This window comes from Euprymna scolopes, chromosome 41 (genome assembly GCF_053919585.1).
Source record: "Euprymna scolopes isolate OS-2025 chromosome 41, ASM5391958v1, whole genome shotgun sequence".
NCBI lineage: Eukaryota > Metazoa > Mollusca > Cephalopoda > Sepiida > Sepiolidae > Euprymna > Euprymna scolopes.
The window spans coordinates 69157442-69172529 of NC_136522.1; the positions used below are offsets into that span (position 1 = coordinate 69157442).

Consider the following 15088-nt stretch of genomic DNA (forward strand, 5'->3'; position numbering starts at 1 on the left):
ATAGAATCTTTTATGTTAGTTGCCAACTTCAAAGTGTTAATTTTTATTACTATTCAAGAAATCCATTATTTATTTTTATTTATTTTTAGCTTTTTTTTTTTTTTTTACTTTGTGTCGTTTTTTTTTTCTTTTCGCAGTCTTCCCTTTATTTTTTCTGTTCTTTTTTCTTTAATTTTTCTATTTTCATTAATTTTTTTTCTTTTTTCTTTATTCTTTTCCCTCTATTTTTTCTTTTTTCCTTTAATTTTTCTTTTTTTTCCTTGAATTTTTTTTCCTTGAATTTTTTTCCTTGAATTTTTCCTTTAATTTTTTTTTTCCTATTTTTATTTAAAAATTGTTTTCTCTTTTTTCTTAGGGTTTTTCTTTTTTATTTTATTAATGAATTTATTTACTTTTAAACATTTCTGATAAAACTAAAAAAAAAAAAAAAAATTTTTTTTTAATTAACCAATTATTTTGTTTCCTTTCTCTAGGGATCTTGACTATTCTGGAGATCGTGGCCGTTACCATAGCAACACCCCATCAATTGGAGACAACATTCAATATGGAGACGTCCCTCCATACCCAGATCTCTACACTGACCCTGCCGTGTCTCAGCTTCCATACGAGAATAACCTCCTTGACAATTCGTACCACAATCCACTAACTCATCCCCACTACCGGGACGACTCCCCACTAGGGGATCCAAGCATTGGTTATGCAAAGAACCATCGAGATCCCCATTACGAAGAGCGCTATAACAGTAAACCCCCTTCGTTGGATAACGGTTACCGAGGCCCTATGGCGAACGATCCGAGGTTTCTCGACGACGGGACTATGTATGGCGGTGTAGACCCTTTATATAGGGATTCCCCTTTGCATCATGATCCCTATGCTGGGATGGACTTGGACAGGCGACACCAAGGTCTGCCACCCGTCAGAATGGATCCCTTTGCCGACGACCCCTTCAGGGACCAAAATCGTGATGATGGATTTGTAAATAGATCACAACCCATGCCGGAACTCTCCACGTTTCGGCACACACCTTCACCGGCTGTAGGCAGCGACAGATATCGTAAGTACATTTTTTTCATTATTAAAATTTTATTTGTATTTATTTTGTTTTTTTTTATTATTAAAATTTTATTAAAAAAAATTTTTTTTTTCATTATTAAAATTTATTTTTTATTTTATTGTTTTTTTTTTCATTATTAAAATTTTATTTTTATTTTATTGTTTTTTTTTAATTATTAAAATTTTATTTTCTATTTTATTTTTTATTAAAATTTTATTTTTTAAATTTTATTTTTATTAAAAATTTATTTTACTGTTTTTTTTATTTTATTTTTATTAAAAAATTTTTATTTTATTTTTTTTTTTTTTTCATTATCAAAATTTTATTTATTTTAGTTTTTTTATTAAAATTTTATTCGTTTTATTTTATTGTTTTTTTATTAAAATTGTTTTATTTTATTGATTTTTATTAAAATTTTATTTTTTTATATTCTTTTTATTATTAAAAAAAAAAAATTGGTACAAGCGCATATTCACACAGGCAAACAGCTTCCTGCTTTGAAAGTACTGCAACAGAGGATGTATGAGCTCATCGGAAAATATCAACAGGAGCTGTAAGATAGTTGGCTTGCAAGAACATTAGCAGCAATAGCCGGGAGGGGACACATATGTAAATTAGAAAGTGTGCAAGAGAAGAAAAAGAGAAAAAAAAAAAAAAAGGACACCACGTGGTCAGGAGAAGAAAGAGTGCGGTCGAAAAAGATGGACGTATCAGAAATGGCTGTCTGCGGCCAGCGTGTAGTGGATCAAAACAAGCGACTTTTAAGCTGGTGTCGAGACAGGGAGTAATAATGTGTTAAAAAAAGAAAGAAAAGCTAAGTCAAATTTATTTATTTTTCTTTGTTCATTTTCGGCAGTGCCAGACCGCATAGGGGTCCGAAAGAGGTTTGAACTGTAACAAAAACGGTTAGAGCGTAACAGCCACGTTACAATAAACCGCACTAAACGGTGTTACTTATTCTGGAAACCCAACAAAAATGTAAGTCAAAACAAAGAATATCTGAAAACTCCAAAATTCGTATTAGAAGGACCCATGGCTCAGTGGTTAGAGTACTTGGAAAAATCAATTGTAAAAAGTGATATTCTCCTGAAGGTTGAAGGTTCAATCCTCACTGTGGGCGACCAAAAAATACAATTGCGAATTACCTGACAGAACGAGAGCATGCTACTCTCGTGAAGTAAATAAAGGTTTCCATTTAAAACTGTCTAAATCCCGAGTTTGACAAAATACACATGAAGAAGGTCGGCAGTTACATCGACCGAAACGTTGCGAAAATGACACTCGAGATGAGAACAGTAGTTTGAAGAATCCAAATAATATGAATAGGCAGAAATTCTTCAAGTCTAACGTAAATAAGTTCTTGATGAGCTGTTCCATATAAGTTATCAAATTTACTTATGATTACTATATTGTCCAATTTCTACTGTACACTCTTTAACCCTTATCCTTGAGTGGCCTCTTGGCCTTGATAATGTTGTGACGCCTATGTAAAAAAAAAAAAAAAAATATTATATCTTTCCGCGTATGTCCACATGCATTTTTCAGGTTTTGGGGGAGGGGAGGGGGGGTGTTGTTTCAGTTTCTTTCTTTCTTACTTTTTTTTTTTCTTTTTTTTTTTCGAACATAATTTTTGTACCTTATTATTTCCGTTAATTTTAGGAATAAACTGGAAAAAGGATTCGCTTATATTGTGTCTGGATTAAATGTCTGAAAAACATTGGGGGGGGGGCAATTTGTTTGGAGTTAAGAATTATTTTTTATCTAATTCGGTTATAAAAGAAAAATATTGCTTGCATTTATAATGCCCCCCATCTTGGGCTGAGCATATTTGGAAGTGATATACAAACGGCCGTTAGCATATTAAGTGTAAACAAATCGAGCGGAGGCATTTGGACAGTGTCAAAACATCGTTAATTCATTACCCACAGAGCAGCAGCCATATAGCGCAATGGTGAGAAACCTGATTGTCATTTGAGTGGTTGGGTTTCGATCCTAGCTTGAGGCAGTTGCCTGTCTAACCGCACTGATGAGCTATGAAACAGCGAAACAGTACTGTATGTGGATGACTATATATAGTCATATAGACTATATATAGTCATCCACATATATTACACTGATATTGCACTGGGTTTTTTTTTTTACTTTTTTTTTTCAAAAGAAATTTATTCCTACACGTCATTAATTAAAAAATAGAGAAAAGATATAAGCATATACACTTTTCGTATTAATTTTTATAATTACATATAAATATATAAAAGAAACCTTGTCTGTGTGTGTGCAGAACGGTCTCTACCAAACTCCTCTGTCAATTTTTGTATGCAGACTTGAAACTTGACGTATAGGGGATTTAGTTTTTAACCGGTAAAAATGGCTGCTAAGAAGTCATCTACTAACCCAAATTCATCCATTATTTCAATGCGACCAAACCAACAAAGTCTCCTGTTCTGGACACATTTCTCTATTCTCTATACCAAGGTCTCCCAACCAGGTTTCTGCAGAACCCTGTAGTTGCTTAAGAGCTTGTGTAGGGGTTCCGTCAAGACGAACTGCTAAGTAGACAGAAATTATTAAACCTTTTTCACATATGTACAAATGCATTTTTCAGTTTGCGTTTTCAAGACTATTATTTTTTTTTTTTTTTTTTTATTCATGTACAGAAATATTTTTTGGAAATTCTGTGGATATTATATTTCCAAAACTATCATTTTAAAAAGCTAAATTTGCAACGTCATAACATCTGTGTCATCATGGTCTGATCAATAACAAATAATGATTCGCTTACAAACTTAACTTTTGCAAGTTTGTGTCCACTATGTAGCATTTTTTCTTTTTTTTGCTTACAAAATTTTGTTTTTTGGTTTCGCTTCTGGCTGATGACACCCAAGTCCCATTGTGTGTTTTTTTTTTAAATTGACTCTATAAATTAAATATCATATTTAACCGTATTTGCGACTGAGCAATGCTGCCCCCCCTAGTTTCAAATATATGCGCAAATGCATTTTGCAGGTTAATTTTTTTTAAACTATTTTTTTTATCCATGTACAGAAATATGTGGGGAAATTTTGTGGGTGTTATAACAATATTTCCGAAACTATTACATCATTTAAAAAAAGTAAGTTGCAGTGAATATATTTGCAGGATTTGGTAAAGTTTACAGGATGACTTAGTGATCACACAACATAAAACTGTGCGATTCATGTGACACCACGTGACTTGCTCGACGAGTACTAACTGATTTCAGCAGATCGTCAATTGCTTAAGCAATAAAAAATATTGCTTGCATTATGTAGAAGTTTTTTGGGTCATCACTGTTTTTAGAAATTGTTCAACGAAGGCAAAAAGGACTGTGAAACATTATGCCGGAGTGTAAGATGTTTCAAAGAAGCAGCGCATTTGTTGAGCCACAGTGACCTCCTAAGTGGACTTGGGCATTTTGCAGTATAGACAACAAAACGAAAAAATAGTCAAAATATATATATATATATATATATATATATATATATATATATATATATATATATATACAACAAATAATTGTTACCAAAGGAAAGATAAGTTGAAGGTTCCTTGGGACATTGTTATTATTGGAAGGGTTCCACAAAAACTAAAAAAAAATTAAGAAACCCTGGTATAACGTCTCTATCAATCTCTTCAGACAGCCTGATCTGCTGCCACCAGAGGAAGAGATCTTGAAGTTTAATTTTTTTTTTTTTTTTTTTTTTTTTTTATTAAGTTTTATTCCATTTTCACCCCGAACAAGGCACAGTGCTACTTTGATGTAGGGGGCTACTATCGGGGACATAAGTTGCAGGGATACTATGTAGGGAGTTGAGCAGCAAGATGTCTGTTCACATTACACTTGAACTTCTGCATGTCAGTACAGTTGGGAAAGCAGGAACCGGAAACGAGTTTCAAAGTCTAGCAGTTCTGGGAAAGAAACTGTTACAGTAGAAGGCTTTCTTAGATCTATGACTCTCTACTGTGAAGGGGTGGGATTTTGCTCCTTGCCGGGTTTGTCAAGGGTATTTACATCGAGGGGGTACAAGTGGTTGTAGTTCGTTGGAGTATTAGCCATTAAAATATTTGTAAAACAGGCATACTGATGCAAATTTTCGTTGAAGGGACAGAGGCCGAAGCTTAGATGACAGTTCAGGATCTATCAGGTTGGCTACTCTCTCTGTGCTTTGGTTGCTTTGTGGAGAAAAATTGTTGTTTTTGGTTTTGCAGAACATGATTGAGTTTTGCAAAGTGAAAGGAAAAAGAAACAATCACTGTTTGGTGCATTTTAGGTAAGGAAGCCAGTATCTTCAGACAGCCTGATCTGGTAGCATCAAAGGAAGATATTCAGAAAGAACTGTTAAAAATATTAGCAATAACTAATTTATTCCTCAATCTCTCTGCCCTTGTCTGATAAGATGAATAAAATGTCTGTATTATACTCGTCTGTTTCAATTAATTGCAATTGTCACCGACTGTAGTTCACTTAATACAAAGCCAACATTTGTGTTTGTTGCTATCTTTAAAATCCATATATTTTTTACTAGCATTTTAACCTGGTGTTGCTCGGGTGTTTGTAGGTGTATGTTGAGCAAAAAAAAAAAAAAAACAACCAAAATAAAAACGGTCAATTTTTTAAACTTTGACCCCTATTATGATCCCTTAAAATTTATTGTTTTCGGCTCAAATCAAGTTATTAAGTTAGATCCATGTCAAAGGAACCTATATCTAAAATTTCAAGTATCCTGTATAGCAAATTTCGAATCTGTAGATTTAAAATTGAGTTATTGCATAGGAAAATGTACACACACGCAAACACGTTGACTTTTATAGATATATAGATTTTAATTAAAAAAGCATAAGTATGTTGACTGGACATCATAGACGATTGAATTTTATCGATCCAAGAATTAGTGATCATTTCCTCTAATTAGCATCACAAAATAATTCAACTTGCTCAGGAAGGTGGGCTCTCTCTTCCGTGCTAGAAAATTACTTATGCCTGAAAGTATCCTGTACCTCTACAATCCACCATTCGCCCATGTATGGAGTATTGTTGTCACATTTGGGCTGGTGCATCTGCTACTAGTCTCTCCCTCCTGGACAGGGTTCAAAAGAAAGTCACCAACCTGATAGGTCCTGAACTGCCATCTAAGCTTTGGCCTCTGTTTCACCAACGAAATGTTGCATCACTCTGCCTGTTCTACAAGTATTTTAATGGTGGATGCTCTGACGAACTACAAGCACTTGTACCTGTTCGGCGTAAATACCCCCGACAAACCTGACAAGCAGCCAAATCCCACCCCTACACAGTAGACATCCTTAGATGTAAGAAAGCCTTCTAGTCTAATAGTTTCTTCCCCAAAACTGCTGGACTTTGGAACTCCCTTCTGGGTTTCTGCTTTCCCAACTGTACTGACATGCAAAAATTCAAGTGTAATGCGAACAGACATCTTGCTGCTCAACTCCCTAGTATCTCGGCAACATATGTCCCCGATAATAGCCTCCTATATCAAAGTAGCACTGTGCATTGTTTGGGGTGAAAATGTAATAAAAAAAGACAATTAACCACAAGATGATCAAACAAGATAGTCATTCATTAAAAATTTGCTTATTTTAAAAACTAACACAATCTCATATTTGAAGATAATATATATTTTTGCATCTATGACGCTGGCAACGACTGTAATCCAAATAGTATAATGCCAACATTTTGTATTTGTTGCGTTCTTTAAAGTCTTCTTTTTTTTTTTAAGCGTAAGTACATGTATCAAATGCTTTTTATGTTTGTCTTTGGCAAACCTTTTTATGCAGAAGTACATCTATTAAATGCCGACCAGATACAATTCTCGAGTGCCCTCAATTTCTTTGAGACTCTGGCATTAAATGACCACATAGGTTGATATGCCATAAAACCAATCAATCAATCAACCAATCAATCAATTTCTTTGTGCAGGAGTGATTTTTGTTCTGTCCTCCATTTTCTACACACACATGCTCACACTCACACACACTCACACATACACACACAATCTGTACAAGGATTCCAAATAACATTGCAATCTAGGCAGGAGTTGCTAGAAAGGACTTATCCTGCCTTGATAGAGTTCAAAATAAACTTTGTAGCCTTGTAGAGGATGTCCTTTTCTCTTCCCTGCAACCTCTTTCTCACAGAAGAGATGTTGCGAGTTTGTCTCTGCTTTATCGTTATTTTCATGGCACGTGCTCAACTGAGCTCCAATCTATGGCCCCTCCCCCTTGCCAAACATTCACAAGAAACACTCGTCTAGCTGAAAACACTATCACTAATTTCCTCCACTCTTTAACTGTGCCTAAAGCTAAACATAGATTCCATGAACAAAGCTTCTTTCTTAGAACTGCATGCCTTGGGAACTTTCTTCCGTTTTCCTACTTTTCAGCTGGCTACAATATGGTTGTCTTCTAATCCAACGTAAACAAGTTCTTCATGAGCTGTTCCACTTAACAAATTTACCGAATCTCCATTACTAACGATTACTATATTGTCCAATTGTCTACTGTACACTCTTTAACCCTTATCCTCGAGTTGCCTCTGGGCCTTGATAAGTGGTGATGCCTATGTAAAAAAAAGAAGAAAAAAGCACAAACAAGATTCTTATCGTCACGGCTATACTCCAGCTCATATGAAAAATAGTGCACCTTCTCCTAGTGATGTTGTCTTTAGTAAAAGTATTTAGCAGGATACTCCACCAGACAAGATGAATTCGTCCTCGAATCTGGTCAGATCAACAAACCATTAAAAGGATATACAAAGAGTGTTTCAAAAGTAACACCTAGTTTTTATTCCGCCTGAATGGATCAGAGGAGATAGCAGATGGCATTGTTATGATGACTAACCTTATGCATCTATGATCTGAAAGTTTCATCTCTCTATTGCAAATATTGACGGTGTGAGACTAAAAATGCTACCCCTGTTATGGACATGCATCAGGAGCAGAGATTCATCAATGAATTCTCGGCAAAAATGCATGCAATATTTTAAGTTGTAAATTTATTATATTATTTACTAGAATATCTTGTCCTTTTCTTTTCCAATTGAAAATATTGATGAAGTTTGTTAATCTTTTTGTACAGGAGTAATTTTTTTTTTTTTTTTTTTTGCTGTGTCCTCCATTTTCTACACACACACACACACATTCTCACACGCGTGTGCACACATTGTCACACACACAATCTCACATATACACACACACAATCTCACATATACACACACACAATCTCACATATACACACACACAATCTCACATATACACACACACAATCTCACATATACACACACACAATCTCACATATACACACACACAATCTCACATATACACACACAATCACACACATTCTCACACACACAATCTCACACATTCTCACACACACAATCTCACACATTCTCACACACACAATCTCACACATTCTCACACATTCTCACACACACAATCTCACACACACAATCTCACACATTCTCACACACACAATCTCACACATTCTCACACACACAATCTCACACATTCTCACACACACAATCTCACACATTCTCACACACACAATCTCACAAACATACACACAATCTCACAAACATACACACAATCTCACAAACATACACACAATCTCTATCTCACACATACACACACACATGCAATCTCACACACACACACACAATCTCTCTCACACACATACATACACACACACACACACACATGCAATCTCACACATACACACACAATCTGTACAGGGGTTTGTCAGGACAACTTGGCCTGAAGATACTTCATTGTACAAGATGAGTAAACTCTGACCAAATATTCAAAATAACGTCGCAATCAAAGCCCAAACAAGATACTCTCCGTCATAGCTATACACCAGCTCATATGAAAAATGGTGCCCCTTCTCCTAGTGATGTTGTCTCTTAGTAGCAGCATTTAGCAGGATACTCCACCAGACTAGATTTTGCTTTGGAATCCGATAAAGCAACAGACCATTAATATATATATATATATATATATATATATATATATATATATATATATATATACACACACACACACACACACACACACACACACATATATATATATATATATATATATACACACACACACACACACACATATATATATATATATATATATATATATATATATATACACACACACACATATATATATACACACACACATATATATATATACACACACACACGAGGGGCGTTTCAAAATTAATGTCTCATTTTTTTAAATTTCGTTTGAATGGATCATAGGGATTGCAAATTGCATTGTTATGATAACTGAACTTATGCATTCATGACCTGAAAGTTTCAGCTCTCTGTTGCAAATATTGACGGCATGAAACTCTGAAAATGCGACCCCTGTTATGGACGTGTGTTAGAAGCAGATATGTGTCATTAGATTCCTGGCAAAACTGCACTGACAATAAGTGGTTACTCTGTAGAAAATATAAATTCTGGAGCAAGTCGCTCTTTTTAATGGTTCCACTCCCATCTTCATAGTTCTTTAACATTTTTGAATAAAAATTTGAAAAATAGGAGGCTTTACTTCTGTGACGACTCTTGTACTATAAACTGGTGAAATCGAAGGAAATTGATGTTTTTCAGTTAGCTCAACGTTTGTCAGGTAAAGGAGAACTTTAGTTGAGCACTCGGATATTTATTTATTTATAGAGTTCAGGTGTTATTTCCATGAAGGGCCCCTTTATTTCTGAAAACTTTTACTGAACTATCAAGTCAGTGCAGAAGATTACGACATGAGTCTGGAGTGATAGAATGATCCAACCACGTTTCCATCAATCTTAACAGAGTATCAGAGGTTAAAGTGTTTTATTTTTGTTTTATATTATCTTGTTTATTTTATATATATATTTTTTTTAGTGTTTTTTCTTTTTTTTTCTGCTTCCTTTTCCTTCTCTTTCCCTCTTTTTTTTCTTTCCTTTTCTTTGTTTATTTTCCTTTTAAGTTATTTTTATTTCTTTAGATGTCTTTCCAAAAGAAATTATGTAAACGTTGATTTGTTCAGCACCAAAGACTGAAACAAGTCAAGACTAGTAAAAAAGAAAAAAAGAAAAGAAAAAAAAAACAACAACAATTCTTGTGTTCATTGTTTTTTCCATGAATATGAAGAGACCGAATTAACTTAGCCGATTCTCTATTTCAGGAAGACATTAAGGGATGGGGTGGGGGGTACTAATGACCGAAATAAAAATGATAAATCAATGCTAACCCGCTGATCACTGACTCATAGACACTTTTTAAGAGTTCAGTAACAAATCTCGGATCAAAAAAAAATAAATAAATAAAATACATTAATCCAAAACGTTTCCTTTATGAATTGGATCGGAATCAAAATGAGGCGGGGATGGGGAGGAGGGTTCATTTCAATCCCAGTATTTATTTTTTTGTGCTTATGCACTTTTGTTACCGCACTATTTTTTTTTTAATAGTATTTTCAAGTTAAATTTAAGTTTGACGATATCTTTTAATATTAAATTAAGTTAAAGTAGAGAATAGTTAGAAAACACCCTCCACTCACCATGAATGGTTTTCTAAATAATGACGTTATTATTTCAGTACGGTAACAAAAGTGCATAAATACTTAATTTTCTTTTATTCATGAAAATCTTGACATCTGTTCCTTTATAATTTATATAAAAAAAAATTATTCAGAAAATAAAATGTGTTGTGTTAAATTTTCATTGAAAAAAAAAGTAAAATTTTAAATTAATTCCTTTTAACTTTAAAAAGGTTAAAAAAAAAAAAATGATTGAAAAAGTATTTTAAATTAGTCGCTATTCATTTTTATTCATAATGAGTTTTAAAAATTTTCAACTACCGTGGAATTTCCATGGGTTCTGCTAGTTATTATTATTGTTGTATTCCTTTTGAGCTAACTTCTCACACCTACTTACGAGGTGTTGTACATTGTCATCCCTATGTTAACTGTGTGGACTGAAATGGGAGAATGTACAACACATCCTCAGTAGTTATGAGAAGTTAGCTCAGAAGGAATACAAGAGACGACATGACAGTATTGCAAGAAAGTTCCATTGGGATATATGTAAGAAAGGAGGGTTTGAATGCAGTGAAAAAATGGTATGACCATGTTCCAGAAGAGTTGGTGCAGAGTGATAATGTGAAATTATTGTGGGATATGAATATCTAATGTGATAATTTGATTCGAGCAAGGTGACCAGATTTAGTCTTGTTGTTGGAGAAATGAATACAAGGCAAAAATCATTGATAAGAGGCAATACGTCTTGTTTGGAGAGAAAACTAGTAAAATAAATAATTTCTGTTCGGACAGAAAGGTGAAAATGTACAGCACTTCGTCAGTAGTTGTGAAACGTTAGCGCAAAAGGAATACAAGAGACGGCATGACAATATTTTGATATATGCAAGAAAAGAGGATTGGAATGCAGTGAAAAATGGTCAGAGCATGTTTCAGACGGGATGGTGGAGATTAATAATGTGAAATTATTGTAAGATATGAATATCCACTGTGATGATGTGATTCAAGCAAGGAGACCAGATTTAATCTTGTTGGAAAAAAAAAAGGAACAGAAGGCAATAATCATTGATATAGCAGTTCCAGCTGATGCAAATGTGGAGGAAAAAGAAAAGGAGAAAATCAAAAAATACCAAAACTTGAAAAGAGGAGATAAAAAGATTGTGGAAGTTGAAGAAGGTAGAAGTTGTATTTATTGTGATGGGAGACTTGGGGGATGTGACAAAAGGATTTGACAAGTTGAGAAAATTGGAATCCATTGCAATGGTGGAGTATGTCAAAAGACTGCTTTGTTGGGAACCGTCAGAATCTTGAAGAAAGTGTTTACAGACTGAGAAAGCAAGATGACGATAACCTATGTTCATCTGTTTTCATCCGCCTATCAGTATGAAATCAGCAATACCAGCAGCCAGACACAAAATGTGACAACAGAAATAATAATAAAAAAATAATAATAATAATAATGTATTATATAAAGTGTAGTTGTTTGTGTGTATGTGCGTTTGTATGTCCAGCTGAAAGTTTTATAAAATACTAAACAAAACACCACAAAATTGGCAAAAGGATTTGACAAGTTGAGAAACTTTGGATCCATTGCAATGTTGAAGTACTTCAGAAGACTGCCTTGTTGGGAACTGCCAGAATCTTGTGGAAAGTGCAGGAAGACTGAGAAAAGATGATGCTGATAGCCTCTGTTCATTTGTTATGATCCGCCTGTCAGTATAAAATCGACATTACCAACAGCCAGACAGAAAATGTGGATGATAATAATAATAATAAATTATCTTTATCATTCACTTCATAATCACGAACTACTCCCAGAGAAACAGCAAGGAAAAAGAGGAACGCATAACCTATTATGATTGGCGCATGGCTTCGACATTCGTGTCAGTCGGTTGAAGTGCACAGTTTGATGTTAGTGTGGGAACTGTAAGCACAATTATTTGTGAGGAACTGAAGATGCGGAAGATTTGCGTGAAGTCACAGACTATTTGATCAAGATGAGTATCTAGACATTTCCTCACCCTCCCTATAGTCCAGACCTTGCTCCCTGTGACTTGGTTATTCCCTAAGCTCAAGGAAAACCTTAGTCTGTCGTTATGAGACAATTGAGGAGATGAAAGAGGCAGTGATGAGGATCACTAACACGCTCAGAGGACTTCCATGGGTCCTTCCGGAAGTTGTTGAAACGGCACAACAAGTGCATTGCAGTCGGAGGTGATTACTTCAAAGAGGACTACAGTTTCATGTGTGTAGTTTCTATAAAAGTGCCCATATGAAAATAGTCTGGAAACTTATTTAAGACACCTCCTATTGTTACTGCTGGTTCAGTATTATTAAACTAGGCTAGTGTTTGGGAGAGATGGAGAAAGAAATTTGGTTATTTTGGTCATCCGTACTTATAAAAGTTTGATTTTTATGAAAAAAAAAAAAATCATTGTTATTGATGGTAAGGCTGATTTAGCAAAATAGTAAACGTATATATAAAAATAAGCAATTCATATGAGGGAGGAAAAGGGGGGGGGGTCGTGTTGGATATTTGTGGTGATAGGGAATTAATGAACTCTTCCCAATTAAAATAACTGACACAAATAGATCACTTTTGATTGTGTGTTTATTTTCAGAGATATGAATATTAATCCAGAAATCAATATATCGATCTCGACAAGATAGAAACAACTGTTTTACATCGTTGTATCTTTCTCACTTTTTTTTCTCACCCTTTTCTTCTCTCTCTCTCTCTCTCTCTCTCTCTCACGCACACATCGTTTTCCTTTCTCTTTCACTATTTTCGTCTTTCTCTCTCACTCTCTCTCTTTCCTTTCTCTCTCCTTCTTTCTCTCTCACTCACACATCTTTTCCTTTCTCTCATCGTTTTCCTCTCTCTCTCTCTGACATTGTTTTCCTCTCTCCTATCTTTCCCTCACCCTTTTCCTCTCTCCTATCTTTCCCTCACCCTTTTCGTCTCTCCTATCTTCTCCCTCACCCTTTTCGTCTCTCCTATCTTCTCCCTCACCCTTTTCGTCTCTCCTATCTTCTCCCTCACCCTTTTCGTCTCTCCTATCTTCTCCCTCACCCTTTTCGTCTCTCCTATCTTCTCCCTCACCCTTTTCGTCTCTCCTATCTTCTCCCTCACCCTTTTCGTCTCTCCTATCTTCTCCCTCACCCTTTTCGTCTCTCCTATCTTCTCCCTCACCCTTTTCGTCTCTCCTATCTTCTCCCTCACCCTTTTCGTCTCTCCTATCTTCTCCCTCACCCTTTTCGTCTCTCCTATCTTCTCCCTCACCCTTTTCGTCTCTCCTATCTTCTCCCTCACCCTTTTCGTCTCTCCTATCTTCTCCCTCACCCTTTTCGTCTCTCCTATCTTCTCCCTCACCCTTTTCGTCTCTCCTATCTTCTCCCTCACCCTTTTCGTCTCTCCTATCTTCTCCCTCACCCTTTTCGTCTCTCCTATCTTCTCCCTCACCCTTTTCGTCTCTCCTATCTTCTCCCTCACCCTTTTCGTCTCTCCTATCTTCTCCCTCACCCTTTTCCTCTCTCCTATCTTCTCCCTCACCCTTTTCCTCTCTCCTATCTTCTCCCTCACCCTTTTCCTCTCTCCTATCTTCTCCCTCACCCTTTTCCTCTCTCCTATCTTTTCCCTCACCCTTTTCCTCTCTCCTATCTTTTCCCTCACCCTTTTCCTCTCTCCTATCTTTTCCTCTCTCTTTAAACCCTAACCCCAACCCTCACACTTCCCCATATCCTGTCCCAAGGGTCATACTAACATAGATAAAATATAATCAAATGAGTTTTGCTTTAAGGTCCAACAGACATAGTCTACCAATAAACCTACGTTCGAGATATATATATATATATATATGATGATTGCAATGTCTTGTCAGACGAGTGCCACTCCCTCAGATATTTAAAATCCATGAGCCCAAATGTCTGAGAGAGTATCTATACAAATATGATGTTACAGAGTCTTAGCTTTGTACGACAGCTAAGTCTCTCTCTCGGTTCAAAATGTTGAGATCCAGCAACAAGCAAGATAGCCAGCAACAAATTAAACTGCAGACCAGCTCAATGCGGGTACTGGTCTTCCGCTTTATGGTTTTTTAAATCAGAGATTTGCTTCTCCTTGAAAGGTTTCCTTCACCACGGCTTACGGGAGCCCTCTCCACCCCAATACACATATACACACACACAAATATACACGGTGCTAGTTGGCCGTTGACCCAGAAAAAGAGTTCATTCGCCCTTTGGCGAATGAAAAGGGCGATATATATATATATATATACACACACACACACTCTCAACCATGACCCACGTTTACCCTATCCACTGTACCATCGTTCCTCTTATATATCAACAAATCAATCAGTGATTAAGATATGTGCTTTTGTCTCTGCCAAAATGATATGGAAAATCCAAATGAAGAATCTGGTTTTCAGTGCCAATAGACAATCCTGTCAATGAATCTATACTTATCTGTTCCTTGGTCCTTGCT

At 35.5% G+C, this 15088-nt stretch overlaps 1 protein-coding gene across 37 annotated transcripts in view; it reads left to right on the plus strand.

Annotated features, from left to right (window-relative positions):
* The window catches only part of LOC145266600 (splicing regulator ARVCF-like), a 494180-nt gene that overhangs the window by 306174 nt on the left and 172918 nt on the right, over positions 1-15088 (plus strand). For all 37 annotated transcript variants that reach the window (XR_013864759.1, XR_013864755.1, XR_013864758.1 and 34 more), the window contains one exon: positions 474-1054. Coding sequence is in view for 27 of the 37 variants with exons in the window: in XM_080122458.1 (XP_079978584.1) it covers positions 474-1054 (581 nt within the window). In the remaining 10 variants the exon portion in view is untranslated. The remainder of the gene's footprint in view (positions 1-473; positions 1055-15088) is intronic.